The sequence below is a fragment of the Electrona antarctica genome (genome assembly GCF_951216825.1).
Source record: "Electrona antarctica genome assembly, chromosome: 21".
Classification (NCBI taxonomy): Eukaryota; Metazoa; Chordata; class Actinopteri; order Myctophiformes; family Myctophidae; genus Electrona; species Electrona antarctica.
In genome coordinates, this window is record NC_136802.1 from 207,513 (window position 1) to 221,185 (window position 13,673).

General features: G+C 50.9%; 1 protein-coding gene across 1 annotated transcript in view; it reads left to right on the forward strand.

Moving 5' to 3' along the window:
• The window catches only part of pmela (premelanosome protein a), a gene marked incomplete at its 5' end in the record, with an annotated part of 42,350 nt that overhangs the window by 4,318 nt on the left and 24,359 nt on the right, over nt 1-13,673 (forward strand). Inside the window, 5 exons of the mRNA XM_079490589.1 lie at nt 2,336-2,482; nt 3,304-3,441; nt 3,979-4,140; nt 11,020-11,304; nt 12,684-13,085. Coding sequence (XP_079346715.1) covers nt 2,336-2,482; nt 3,304-3,441; nt 3,979-4,140; nt 11,020-11,304; nt 12,684-13,085 — 1,134 coding nt within the window. The remainder of the gene's footprint in view (nt 1-2,335; nt 2,483-3,303; nt 3,442-3,978; nt 4,141-11,019; nt 11,305-12,683; nt 13,086-13,673) is intronic.

The following is a 13,673-nucleotide window of genomic DNA, read 5'->3' on the forward strand; positions in this document are numbered from 1 at the left end:
AGTCTCAGCCATAAGACTCTGTTAAAGCTGAACATTTAGGTTCATAAACTGTTGGAACGGTGAGTCTGAGAGTCTCAGCCATAAGACTCTGTTAAAGCTGAACATTTAGTTTATAAACTGTTGGAACGGTGAGTCTGAGAGTCTCAGCCATAAGACTCTGTTAAAGCTGAACATTTAGTTTATAAACGGTTGGAATGGTGAGTCTGAGAGTCTCAACCATAAGACTCTGTTAAAGCTGAACATTTAGTTTATAAACTGTTGGAACGGTGAGTCTGAGAGTCTGAGAGTCTCAGCCATAAGACTCTGTTAAAGCTGAACATTTAGGTTTATAAACTGAACATTTAGGTTCATAAACTGTTGGAACGGTGAGTCTGAGAGTCTCAACCATAAGACTCTGTTAAAGCTGAACATTTAGTTTATAAACGGTTGGAATGGTGAGTCTGAGAGTCTCAACCATAAGACTCTGTTAAAGCTGAACATTTAGTTTTATAAACTGCTGGAATGGTGAGTCTGAGAGTCTCAACCACAAGAGACTCTTAAAGCTGAACATTTAGTTTTATAAACTGAACATTTAGGTTTATAAACTGTTGGAACGGTGAGTCTGAGAGTCTCAACCATAAGACTCTGTTAAAGCTGAACATTTAGTTTATAAACGGTTGGAACGGTGAGTCTGAGAGTCTCAACCATAAGACTCTGTTAAAGCTGAACATTTAGTTTATAAACGGTTGGAACGGTGAGTCTGAGAGTCTCAGCCATAAGACTCTGTTAAAGCTGAACATTTAGTTTATAAACGGTTGGAACGGTGAGTCTGAGAGTCTCAACCATAAGACTCTGTTAAAGCTGAACATTTAGTTTTATAAACTGCTGGAATGGTGAGTCTGAGAGTCTCAACCACAAGAGACTCTTAAAGCTGAACATTTAGTTTTATAAACTCTGTTAAAGCTGCATGTAGTCAGTAGGTTTTATGTCCTCTACTGACAGAGAGGGGTGATTTGATTTGATTTGATTTGATTTGATTTGATTTGATTTGATTTGATTTGATTTGATTTGATTTGATTTGATTTGATTTGATGTCAAAAGTGACTTATAGGAGGCCTCTTTATAAAACAACATTAAAAAACATTGATAGAACATGATTTCCAAACAACAAAATCTGAATATATACAGTATATAATTACAAATAAGTACAATTGCAGTATAAGAATACTAATAAATCTACAACATAGTTGAAATACCTGATTATCCATGGTAAGATTACTGATCATTATTAGCCAGTCAGGCTGTCAGATCCTAACCTGACTCTGCCAGCTGGTGGCAGCAGTGAGTTAAGGTTAGTCAAATAGTTCCAGCTGTTTCACCCAGGATTTGAACCGAAACCAATTCTCTACCAAATGAACCAACAGGTTTTCTGCACAGAGGAGATCTGTTGGGCTTATAGGAGCTTCAGGCAGGGCTACTATCTGTTGGGCTTATAGGAGCTTCAGGCAGGGCTATAGGAGCAGGGTTTATAGGAGCTTCAGGGTTAGGGTTAGGGTAGATCTGTTGGGCTTATAGGAGCTTCAGGGTTAGGGTTAGGGTAGATCTGTTGGGCTTATAGGAGCTTCAGGGTTAGGGTTAGGGTAGATCTGTTGGGCTTATAGGAGCTTCAGGGTTAGGGTTAGGGTTAGGGTAGATCTGTTGGGCTTATAGGAGCTTCAGGGTTAGGGTTAGGGTAGATCTGTTGGGCTTATAGGAGCTTCAGGGTTAGGGTTAGGGTTAGGGTAGATCTGTTGGGCTTATAGGAGCTTCAGGGTTAGGGTTAGGGTTAGGGTAGATCTGTTGGGCTTATAGGAGCTTCAGGGTTAGGGTTAGGGTAGATCTGTTGGGCTTATAGGAGCTTCAGGGTTAGGGTTAGGGTAGATCTGTTGGGCTTATAGGAGCTTCAGGTAGGGCTACTATCTGTTGGGCTTATAGGAGCTTCAGGCAGGGCTATAGGAGCAGGGCTTATAGGAGCTTCAGGGTTAGGGTTAGGGTAGATCTGTTGGGCTTATAGGAGCTTCAGGCAGTCCACTGCAGATGTAGTGTGTACTTAGTGTGTACTTAGTGTGTACTTAGTGTGTACTTAGTGTGTACTTGATATAGTGTTATATTGATATTGTGTTAACATAATACCACACACACTGGTTGAAATAACATTTCATTCATTGTATTTGTGTTGTCATACTGTGTGTGTGTGTGTGTGTGTGTGTGTGTGTGTGTGTGTGTGTGTGTGTGTGTGTGTGTGTGTGTGTGTGTGTGTGTGTGTGTGTGTGTGTGTGTGTGTGTGTGTGTGTGTGTGTGTGTGTGTCTCCACTAGGGGGCGAGGTCTCCTTCGACATCAGGAACGACGCCCCCACCATCACCGGAGCCAAAGCCAGCTTCAACATCGACCTCCGTTTCCCTCAGAACCAGACGGTCCTTCCTGATGGTCAGGTGGTCTGGGCCAGGAACGGTACCGCCAACGGTAAGATGGTCAGGTGGTCTGGGCCAGGAACGGTACCGCCAACGGTAACATATACAGCAATCTGTTCAGGACGAGACCCCCCAAAATATTCATATTTATTTTGAACTGGAGACCCCCCAACATATTCATATTTATTTTGAACTGGAGACCCCCCAACATATTTATATTTATTTTGAACTGGAGACCCCCCAACATATTCATATTTATTTTGAACTGGAGACCCCCCAACATATTCATATTCATTTTGAACTGGAGACCCCCCAACATATTCATATTTATTTTGAACTGGAGACCCCCCAACATATTCATATTTATTTTGAACTGGAGACCCCCCAACATATTCATATTTATTTTGAACTGGAGACCCCCCCGAAAATAATATTCACATTTATCTTTAACTGGAGACCCGACCCCCAACATATTCAGATTCATTTTTAACTGGGGACTCCCCAAACTATTTATTTATTTTTAAGGTTGGAAACCACTGCAGTAGCTTTTCAATCAAATACTCTCCATTGACTTTACTAATATTAACTATTACTAGAGCTGCTACCTAAATCTGAGCCTTTTGTCTTGGTATACTATTGATAAAGTTTTGGATAGTTAGTTTCAAAAGGCTTCATGGCAATGTGACATATCTCTGTTCAACACAATACTGCAACTGTACATATTTACCCATTTATTTTTTCTTAAATTGTTTTTATTATGTTTTGACACTTGCTTTCCCAATGTATACGCGTGTTTTCTCATGTCAATAAAGCTCCTTGGAAATGTAAACCAAATTGAACAGTGGTCGTAACATTTAGTTGATCATGTTCTAGGAACTGAGTACCGTGAGGGCCAGGCTGTGTACCCTGACCCGCCCACTGACGGGACGCAGGTGTTCCCCGATGGGACCCCTCTGAACGCCGTCCCCAACCCCAGGAAACCCTCCTACGTCTACGTGTGGAAGGCATGGGGTAAACATGTTATAATTATCACTAATGTCTACGTGTGGAAGGCATGGGGGTAAACATGGTTTAATTATCACCCTACTATGTTCATTAGTCCGTTTAATCAAAGGTGATGGTATCTAAAATATTGTGTCAATAATTCTACGTACAGAACCAAATACCTGTCACTGGATTATAACATAAGAACCAATACCGTATTCATTGTTGTTTTAAGTATAAATGTTTTTAATCGATGCTTTAATAAAGAAAAAGGGAAAGAAACGAGAAACTGAGCAAATGGAGTGATGAAAAGAACTACTCCACTAACACCACCAATGAATAATTAGTTACATTTGCTTATTTGCTTGATTAGAGAAACCCTATATATAAGTAATACATATCTCTCTCTCTCTCTCTCTCTCTCTCTCTCTCTCTCTCTCTCTCTCTCTCTCTCTCTCTCTCTCATATTAATGTACGGTAACTTGGAACGATGTTGTTTTGCATTGTCTCTGTCCAATAAACATATAAATAAATGAGTATAAAATACTTGTTCCTCATTGGCAGGGCGCTACTGGCAGGTAGCAGACGGCCCCTCCTCCTCGCTGTCCATTGGTACAGACAACATCCCTCTGGGCTCCTACAACATGGAGGTGGTGATCTACCACATGCGCTCCGAGACGCGCTTCATCCCCCTGGGCTACGCCTCCACCGTGTTCACTATCACAGGTAGCCACGCCTCCACTATCACAGGTAGCCACGCCTCCACTGTGTTCACTATCACAGGTAGCCACGCCTCCACAGTGTTCACTATCACAGGTAGCCACGCCTCCACCGTGTTCACTATCGCAGGTAGCCACGCCTCCACAGTGTTCACTATCACAGGTAGCCACGCCTCCACCGTGTTCACTATCACAGGTAGCCACGCCTCCACCGTGTTCACTATCACAGGTAGCCACGCCTCCACCGTGTTCACTATCACAGGTAGCCACGCCTCCACCGTGTCCACTATCACAGGTAGCCACGCCTCCACCGTGTTCACTATCACAGGTAGCCACGCCTCCACTATCACAGGTAGCCACGCCTCCACAGTGTCCACTATCACAGGTAGCCACGCCTCCACCGTGTGCACTATCACAGGTAGCCACGCCTCCACCGTGTTCACTATCACAGGTAGCCACGCCTCCACAGTGTTCACTATAACAGGTAGCCACGCCTCCACCGTGTTCACTATCACAGGTAGCCACGCCTCCACAGTGTTCACTATCACAGGTAGCCACACCTCCACCGTGTTCACTATCACAGGTAGCCACGCCTCCACAGTGTTCACTATCACAGGTAGCCACGACTCCACCGTGTTCACTATCACAGGTAGCCACGCCTCCACTATCACAGGTAGCCACGCCTCCACTGTGTTCACTATCACAGGTAGCCACGCCTCCACAGTGTTCACTATCACATGTAGCCACGCCTCCACAGTGTTCACTATAACAGGTAGCCACGCCTCCACCGTGTTCACTATCACAGGTAGCCACGCCTCCACAGTGTTCACTATCACAGGTAGCCACGACTCCACCGTGTTCACTATCACAGGTAGCCACGCCTCCACTATCACAGGTAGCCACGCCTCCACAGTGTTCACTATCACAGGTAGCCACGCCTCCACAGTGTTCACTATCACAGGTAGCCACGCCTCCACAGTGTTCACTATCACATGTAGCCACACCTCCACCGTGTTCACTATCACAGGTAGCCACGCCTCCACCGTGTTCACTATCACAGGTAGCCACGCCTCCACTATCACAGGTAGCCACGCCTCCACCGTGTTCACTATCACAGGTAGCCACGCCTCCACCGTGTTCACTATCACAGGTAGCCACGCCTCCACCGTGTTCACTATCACAGGTAGCCACGCTTCCACCGTTTTCACTATCACAGGTAGCCACGCCTCTACCGTGTTCACTATCACAGGTAGCCACGCCTCCACTGTGTTCACTATCACAGGTAGCCACGCCTCCACCGTGTCCACTATCACAGGTAGCCACGCCTCCACCGTGTTCATTATCACAGGTAGCCACGCCTCCACCGTGTCCACTATCACAGGTAGCCACGCCTCCACCGTGTCCACTATCACAGGTAGCCACGCCTCCACAGTGTTCACTATCACAGGTAGCCACGCCTCCACAGTGTTCACTATCACAGGTAGCCACGCCTCCACAGTGTTCACTATCACAGGTAGCCACGCCTCCACCGTGTTCACTATCACAGGTAGCCACGCCTCCACTATCACAGGTAGCCACGCCTCCACTATCACAGGTAGCCACGCCTCCACTATCACAGGTAGCCACGCCTCCACAGTGTTCACTATCACAGGTAGCCACGCCTCCACCGTGTTCACTATCACAGGTAGCCACGCCTCCACCGTGTTCACTATCACAGGTAGCCACGCCTCCACCGTGTTCACTATCACAGGTAGCCACGCCTCCACCGTGTTCACCATCACAGGTAGCCACGCCTCCACCGTGTTCACCATCACAGGTAGCCACGCCTCCACCGTGTTCACTATCACAGGTAGCCACGCCTCCACCGTGTCCACTATCACAGGTAGCCACGCCTCCACAGTGTTCACTATCACAGTTAGCCACGCCTCCACAGTGTTCACTATCACAGGTAGCCACGCCTCCACCGTGTCCACTATCACAGGTAGCCACGCCTCCACCGTGTTCACTATCACAGGTAGCCACGCCTCCACTATCACAGGTAGCCACGCCTCCACTATCACAGGTAGCCACGCCTCCACAGTGTTCACTATCACAGGTAGCCACGCCTCCACCGTGTTCACTATCACAGGTAGCCATGCCTCCACAGTGTTCACTATCACAGGTAGCCACGCCTCCACCGTGTTCACTATCACAGGTAGCCACGCCTCCACCGTGTTCACTATCACAGGTAGCCACGCCTCCACAGTGTTCACTATCACAGGTAGCCACGCCTCCACCGTGTTCACTATCACAGGTAGCCACGCCTCCACAGTGTTCACTATCACATGTAGCCACGCCTCCACAGTGTTCACTATAACAGGTAGCCACGCCTCCACCGTGTTCACTATCACAGGTAGCCACGCCTCCACAGTGTTCACTATCACAGGTAGCCACGACTCCACCGTGTTCACTATCACAGGTAGCCACGCCTCCACTATCACAGGTAGCCACGCCTCCACAGTGTTCACTATCAAAGGTAGCCACGCCTCCACAGTGTTCACTATCACAGGTAGCCACGCCTCCACAGTGTTCACTATCACAGGTAGCCACGCCTCCACCGTGTTCACTATCACAGGTAGCCACGCCTCCACCGTGTTCACTATCACAGGTAGCCACGCCTCCACTATCACAGGTAGCCACGCCTCCACCGTGTTCACTATCACAGGTAGCCACGCCTCCACCGTGTTCACTATCACAGGTAGCCACGCCTCCACCGTGTTCACTATCACAGGTAGCCACGCCTCCACCGTGTTCACTATCACAGGTAGCCACGCTTCCACCGTTTTCACTATAACAGGTAGCCACGCCTCTACCGTGTTCACTATCACAGGTAGCCACGCCTCCACAGTGTTCACTATCACAGGTAGCCACGCCTCCACTGTGTTCACTATCACAGGTAGCCACGCCTCCACCGTGTCCACTATCACAGGTAGCCACGCCTCCACCGTGTTCATTATCACAGGTAGCCACGCCTCCACCGTGTCCACTATCACAGGTAGCCACGCCTCCACCGTGTCCACTATCACAGGTAGCCACGCCTCCACAGTGTTCACTATCACAGGTAGCCACGCCTCCACAGTGTTCACTATCACAGGTAGCCACGCCTCCACAGTGTTCACTATCACAGGTAGCCACGCCTCCACCGTGTTCACTATCACAGGTAGCCACGCCTCCACTATCACAGGTAGCCACGCCTCCACTATCACAGGTAGCCACGCCTCCACTATCACAGGTAGCCACGCCTCCACAGTGTTCACTATCACAGGTAGCCACGCCTCCACCGTGTTCACTATCACAGGTAACCACGCCTCCACCGTGTTCACTATCACAGGTAGCCACGCCTCCACCGTGTTCACTATCACAGGTAGCCACGCCTCCACCGTGTTCACTATCACAGGTAGCCACGCCTCCACCGTGTTCACCATCACAGGTAGCCACGCCTCCACCGTGTTCACTATCACAGGTAGCCACGCCTCCACCGTGTTCACTATCACAGGTAGCCACGCCTCCACCGTGTTCACTATCACAGGTAGCCACGCCTCCACCGTGTCCACTATCACAGGTAGCCACGCCTCCACAGTGTTCACTATCACAGTTAGCCACGCCTCCACAGTGTTCACTATCACAGGTAGCCACGCCTCCACCGTGTCCACTATCACAGGTAGCCACGCCTCCACCGTGTTCACTATCACAGGTAGCCACGCCTCCACTATCACAGGTAGCCACGCCTCCACTATCACAGGTAGCCACGCCTCCACAGTGTTCACTATCACAGGTAGCCACGCCTCCACCGTGTTCACTATCACAGGTAGCCATGCCTCCACAGTGTTCACTATCACAGGTAGCCACGCCTCCACCGTGTTCACTATCACAGGTAGCCACGCCTCCACCGTGTTCACTATCACAGGTAGCCACGCCTCCACAGTGTTCACTATCACAGGTAGCCACGCCTCCACCGTGTTCACTATCACAGGTAGCCACGCCTCCACAGTGTTCACTATCACAGGTAGCCACACCTCCACCGTGTTCACTATCACAGGTAGCCACGCCTCCACAGTGTTCACTATCACAGGTAGCCACGACTCCACCGTGTTCACTATCACAGGTAGCCACGCCTCCACTATCACAGGTAGCCACGCCTCCACTGTGTTCACTATCACAGGTAGCCACGCCTCCACAGTGTTCACTATCACATGTAGCCACGCCTCCACAGTGTTCACTATAACAGGTAGCCACGCCTCCACCGTGTTCACTATCACAGGTAGCCACGCCTCCACAGTGTTCACTATCACAGGTAGCCACGACTCCACCGTGTTCACTATCACAGGTAGCCACGCCTCCACTATCACAGGTAGCCACGCCTCCACAGTGTTCACTATCACAGGTAGCCACGCCTCCACAGTGTTCACTATCACAGGTAGCCACGCCTCCACAGTGTTCACTATCACATGTAGCCACACCTCCACCGTGTTCACTATCACAGGTAGCCACGCCTCCACCGTGTTCACTATCACAGGTAGCCACGCCTCCACTATCACAGGTAGCCACGCCTCCACCGTGTTCACTATCACAGGTAGCCACGCCTCCACCGTGTTCACTATCACAGGTAGCCACGCCTCCACCGTGTTCACTATCACAGGTAGCCACGCCTCCACCGTGTTCACTATCACAGGTAGCCACGCTTCCACCGTTTTCACTATCACAGGTAGCCACGCCTCTACCGTGTTCACTATCACAGGTAGCCACGCCTCCACTGTGTTCACTATCACAGGTAGCCACGCCTCCACCGTGTCCACTATCACAGGTAGCCACGCCTCCACTATCACAGGTAGCCACGCCTCCACTATCACAGGTAGCCACGCCTCCACTATCACAGGTAGCCACGCCTCCACAGTGTTCACTATCACAGGTAGCCACGCCTCCACCGTGTTCACTATCACAGGTAGCCACGCCTCCACCGTGTTCACTATCACAGGTAGCCACGCCTCCACCGTGTTCACTATCACAGGTAGCCACGCCTCCACCGTGTTCACCATCACAGGTAGCCACGCCTCCACCGTGTTCACTATCACAGGTAGCCACGCCTCCACCGTGTTCACTATCACAGGTAGCCATGCCTCCACCGTGTCCACTATCACAGGTAGCCACGCCTCCACAGTGTTCACTATCACAGTTAGCCACGCCTCCACAGTGTTCACTATCACAGGTAGCCACGCCTCCACCGTGTCCACTATCACAGGTAGCCACGCCTCCACCGTGTTCACTATCACAGGTAGCCACGCCTCCACTATCACAGGTAGCCACGCCTCCACTATCACAGGTAGCCACGCCTCCACAGTGTTCACTATCACAGGTAGCCACGCCTCCACCGTGTTCACTATCACAGGTAGCCATGCCTCCACAGTGTTCACTATCACAGGTAGCCACGCCTCCACCGTGTTCACTATCACAGGTAGCCACGCCTCCACCGTGTTCACTATCACAGGTAGCCACGCCTCCACAGTGTTCACTATCACAGGTAGCCACGCCTCCACCGTGTTCATTATCACAGGTAGCCACGCCTCCACCGTGTCCACTATCACAGGTAGCCACGCCTCCACCGTGTCCACTATCACAGGTAGCCACGCCTCCACAGTGTTCACTATCACAGGTAGCCACGCCTCCACAGTGTTCACTATCACAGGTAGCCACGCCTCCACCGTGTTCACTATCACAGGTAGCCACGCCTCCACTATCACAGGTAGCCACGCCTCCACTATCACAGGTAGCCACGCCTCCACTATCACAGGTAGCCACGCCTCCACAGTGTTCACTATCACAGGTAGCCACGCCTCCACCGTGTTCACTATCACAGGTAACCACGCCTCCACCGTGTTCACTATCACAGGTAGCCACGCCTCCACCGTGTTCACTATCACAGGTAGCCACGCCTCCACCGTGTTCACTATCACAGGTAGCCACGCCTCCACCGTGTTCACCATCACAGGTAGCCACGCCTCCACCGTGTTCACTATCACAGGTAGCCACGCCTCCACCGTGTTCACTATCACAGGTAGCCACGCCTCCACCGTGTTCACTATCACAGGTAGCCACGCCTCCACCGTGTCCACTATCACAGGTAGCCACGCCTCCACAGTGTTCACTATCAGTTAGCCACGCCTCCACAGTGTTCACTATCACAGGTAGCCACGCCTCCACCGTGTCCACTATCACAGGTAGCCACGCCTCCACCGTGTTCACTATCACAGGTAGCCACGCCTCCACTATCACAGGTAGCCACGCCTCCACTATCACAGGTAGCCACGCCTCCACAGTGTTCACTATCACAGGTAGCCACGCCTCCACCGTGTTCACTATCACAGGTAGCCATGCCTCCACAGTGTTCACTATCACAGGTAGCCACGCCTCCACCGTGTTCACTATCACAGGTAGCCACGCCTCCACCGTGTTCACTATCACAGGTAGCCACGCCTCCACAGTGTTCACTATCACAGGTAGCCACGCCTCCACCGTGTTCACTATCACAGGTAGCCACGCCTCCACTGTGTTCACTATCACAGGTAGCCACGCCTCCACCGTGTTCACTATCACAGGTAGCCACGCCTCCACAGTGTTCACTATCACAGGTATGGGAACACATCTGTCACTTTGACCAGGTTCATTCCTCTGGTCTGAATTCATCAATGGGCAACCTCTGCCCATTGATTGGGTAAAACTGGTCTAGTGTCACGTGGCCAGTCGGCACTTGGCGAGACTAGCCGCGATATTTATAGCAAACATGAAGCATTTGTTTCACAGCTCTAGCGATGATAACAACATGTCCATCTCTGTCCTGATTGGCCAACAGACCAGATCCCGTTCACCATCTCGCTCGCCCAGGTGAACGACGTGAACGGCAACGACCAGAGCTTCATCCAGAACCGCGCGGTGGCGTTCAGCGTCAACGTGCACGACCCCAGCCAGTACCTGGGAGACTCGGACATCACCTTCAACTGGGACTTTGGGGACAGCAGCGGCACGCTGATCTCCAGGGAACGCAGCGTCACTCACACCTACACCGCCCTGGGAGCCTTCAGGCCCCAGGTGGTCATCATGGCCAGCATCCCCAGCACCTGTGGAAACCCCACGGCTGGTAAGGACCTTTCATTACCTTAAATACACCCTGTGGAAACCCCACGGCTGGTAAGGACCTTTCTTTACCTTAAATACACCCTGTGGAAACCCCACGGCTGGTAAGGACCTTTCTTTACCTTAAATACACCCTGTGGAAACCCCACGGCTGGTAAGGACCTTTCTTTACCTTAAATACACCCTGTGGAAACCCCACGGCTGGTAAGGACCTTTCATTACCTTAAATACACCCTGTGGAAACCCCACGGCTGGTAAGGACCTTTCTTTACCTGGCTTAAATACACCCTGTGGAAACCCCACGGCTGGTAAGGACCTTTCTTTACCTTAAATACACCCTGTGAAAACCCCACGGCTGGTAAGAGCACACACTGGACCTTTCATTTTCACCTTAAAGTAGCTATAAGCAATAATATGTCAACATTTTAATGAATTAAATTAATTTAACACATTTTTTTGGTATTTCAGACAGCCAGCAATGAGTAAAACGCCAATGACACATCTAGGGGCCACAATCTGCATTCAAAGATGTTCCTAGAAGCTTTGTCATTGGTCGGAAAAAAAAACCCCGGTCGAAATGACTAACCAATCAGGAAGTAGACAGGCAAATCGACCAATGACAAAGCTTCTAGGAACATCTTTGAATGCAGATTGCGGCCCCTTTTTTGTTGGGAGCGTTTTACCCACTGCTGGCTGTCTGGATAAAAATTTAAAAAAGAAAATCAGTAAAATGTTGACATATTATTGCTTATAGCAGCCTTAAATGTAGGGTAATTGATATTTGGTTAAAACAAAAAGGTTTTTGTTAAAATGCTAAATCTCTGTATTGTGACAGTAATAATTATGGCTATAAAGTGTCTGTTTGGTCCATGATGAATAAACTATGCAAATGCAAAATACTATGAATACTAAATATCAAAACTATTCATATAGTTGATGCCTCGTTGGCAAAGGGCGACGCCTTTATTCGCGGTGTGGAAGCTTAGACAGGTCGACCTTGATCCCAATCATACCAACGATTACGTGGCTTTATTGGCATGTCATATTTGTGTGACTGTACTGTACTGTACTGTACTGTACTGTACTGTACTGTACTGTACTGTACTGTACTGTACTGTACATTTAACCCATTTAGGCCTGAGTAAAGATTTGAGTTAAAAACGTTCACTCTGAAAGAATATATATTCAAACATTTGCTCCACATTTTTACGATTTTTCAAAAATAGCAGACCTACAAGCTTGTAGATCTGCTATTTTTCAATAGCTAAATTATAACATAATGTTTAAAACACCAAAAGGGGTTCTCGCCCCAAAATGGGTTTAAAAAAAGGATAATAAATATCATAGAAGTTGAATCCTCGTCTACTGTTCGTGTTCCTCCAGTGGTCCCTGTGGAGTCGTCTCCTGTCCCCACCGTGGTGGTCGTGGCCTCCACTGAGGACGCAGCTCTTCTGGACGGAGGAGACGCCATCGCTCTGGACGTCCCTGCTGCCTCCGAGGCCACTCAGGTGGTGGAGGCTGACCCTGACGCGGCCGTAGACACTGAGGCTGCTGAGGAAGGCGTGGATCCAGCTGTGGAGCCAGCTGTGGCAGAGGAGGGCGTGGATCCAGCGGTGGAGGTGGCCTCAGTGGCCCCCACAGCAGCAGCAGCAGCAGGAGAGGTAGAGGTGGTCCCTGCTGCAGAAGACCCGGTCGTGGCTGAAGTAGACACTGCCGCGGACGACACGATCGACGCAGCCGCGGCCGTTCCCGTGGCGCCTGCGGCCGAGGAGCCCACCGCCACAGGTATGTACTGACACACGTGTTCCACCCCACCACCGGGAGGGCAGTGCCCGGTGTCGTTCCACACCCCCACAGGGAGGGCAGTGCCCGGTGTCGTTCCACACCCCCACAGGGAGGGCAGTGCCCGGTGTCGTTCCACACCCCCACAGGGAGGGCAGTGCCCGGTGTCGTTCCACACCCCCACAGGGAGGGCAGTGCCCGGTGTCGTTCCACACCCCCACAGGGAGGGCAGTGTCCGGTGTCGTTCCACACCCCCACAGGGAGGGCAGTGCCCGGTGTCGTTCCACACCCCCACAGGGGGTGCAGTGTCCGGTGTCGTTCCACACCCCCACAGGGAGGGCAGTGCCCGGTGTCGTTCCACACCCCCACAGGGAGGGCAGTGCCCGGTGTCGTTCCACACCCCCACAGGGAGGGCAGTGCCCGGTGTCGTTCCACACCCCCACAGGGAGGGCAGTGTCCGGTGTCGTTCCACACCCCCACAGGGAGGGCAGTGCCCGGTGTCGTTCCACACCCCCACAGGGGGTGCAGTGCCCGGTGTCGTTCCACACCCCCACAGGGGGTGCAGTGTCCGGTGTCGTTCCACACCCCCAC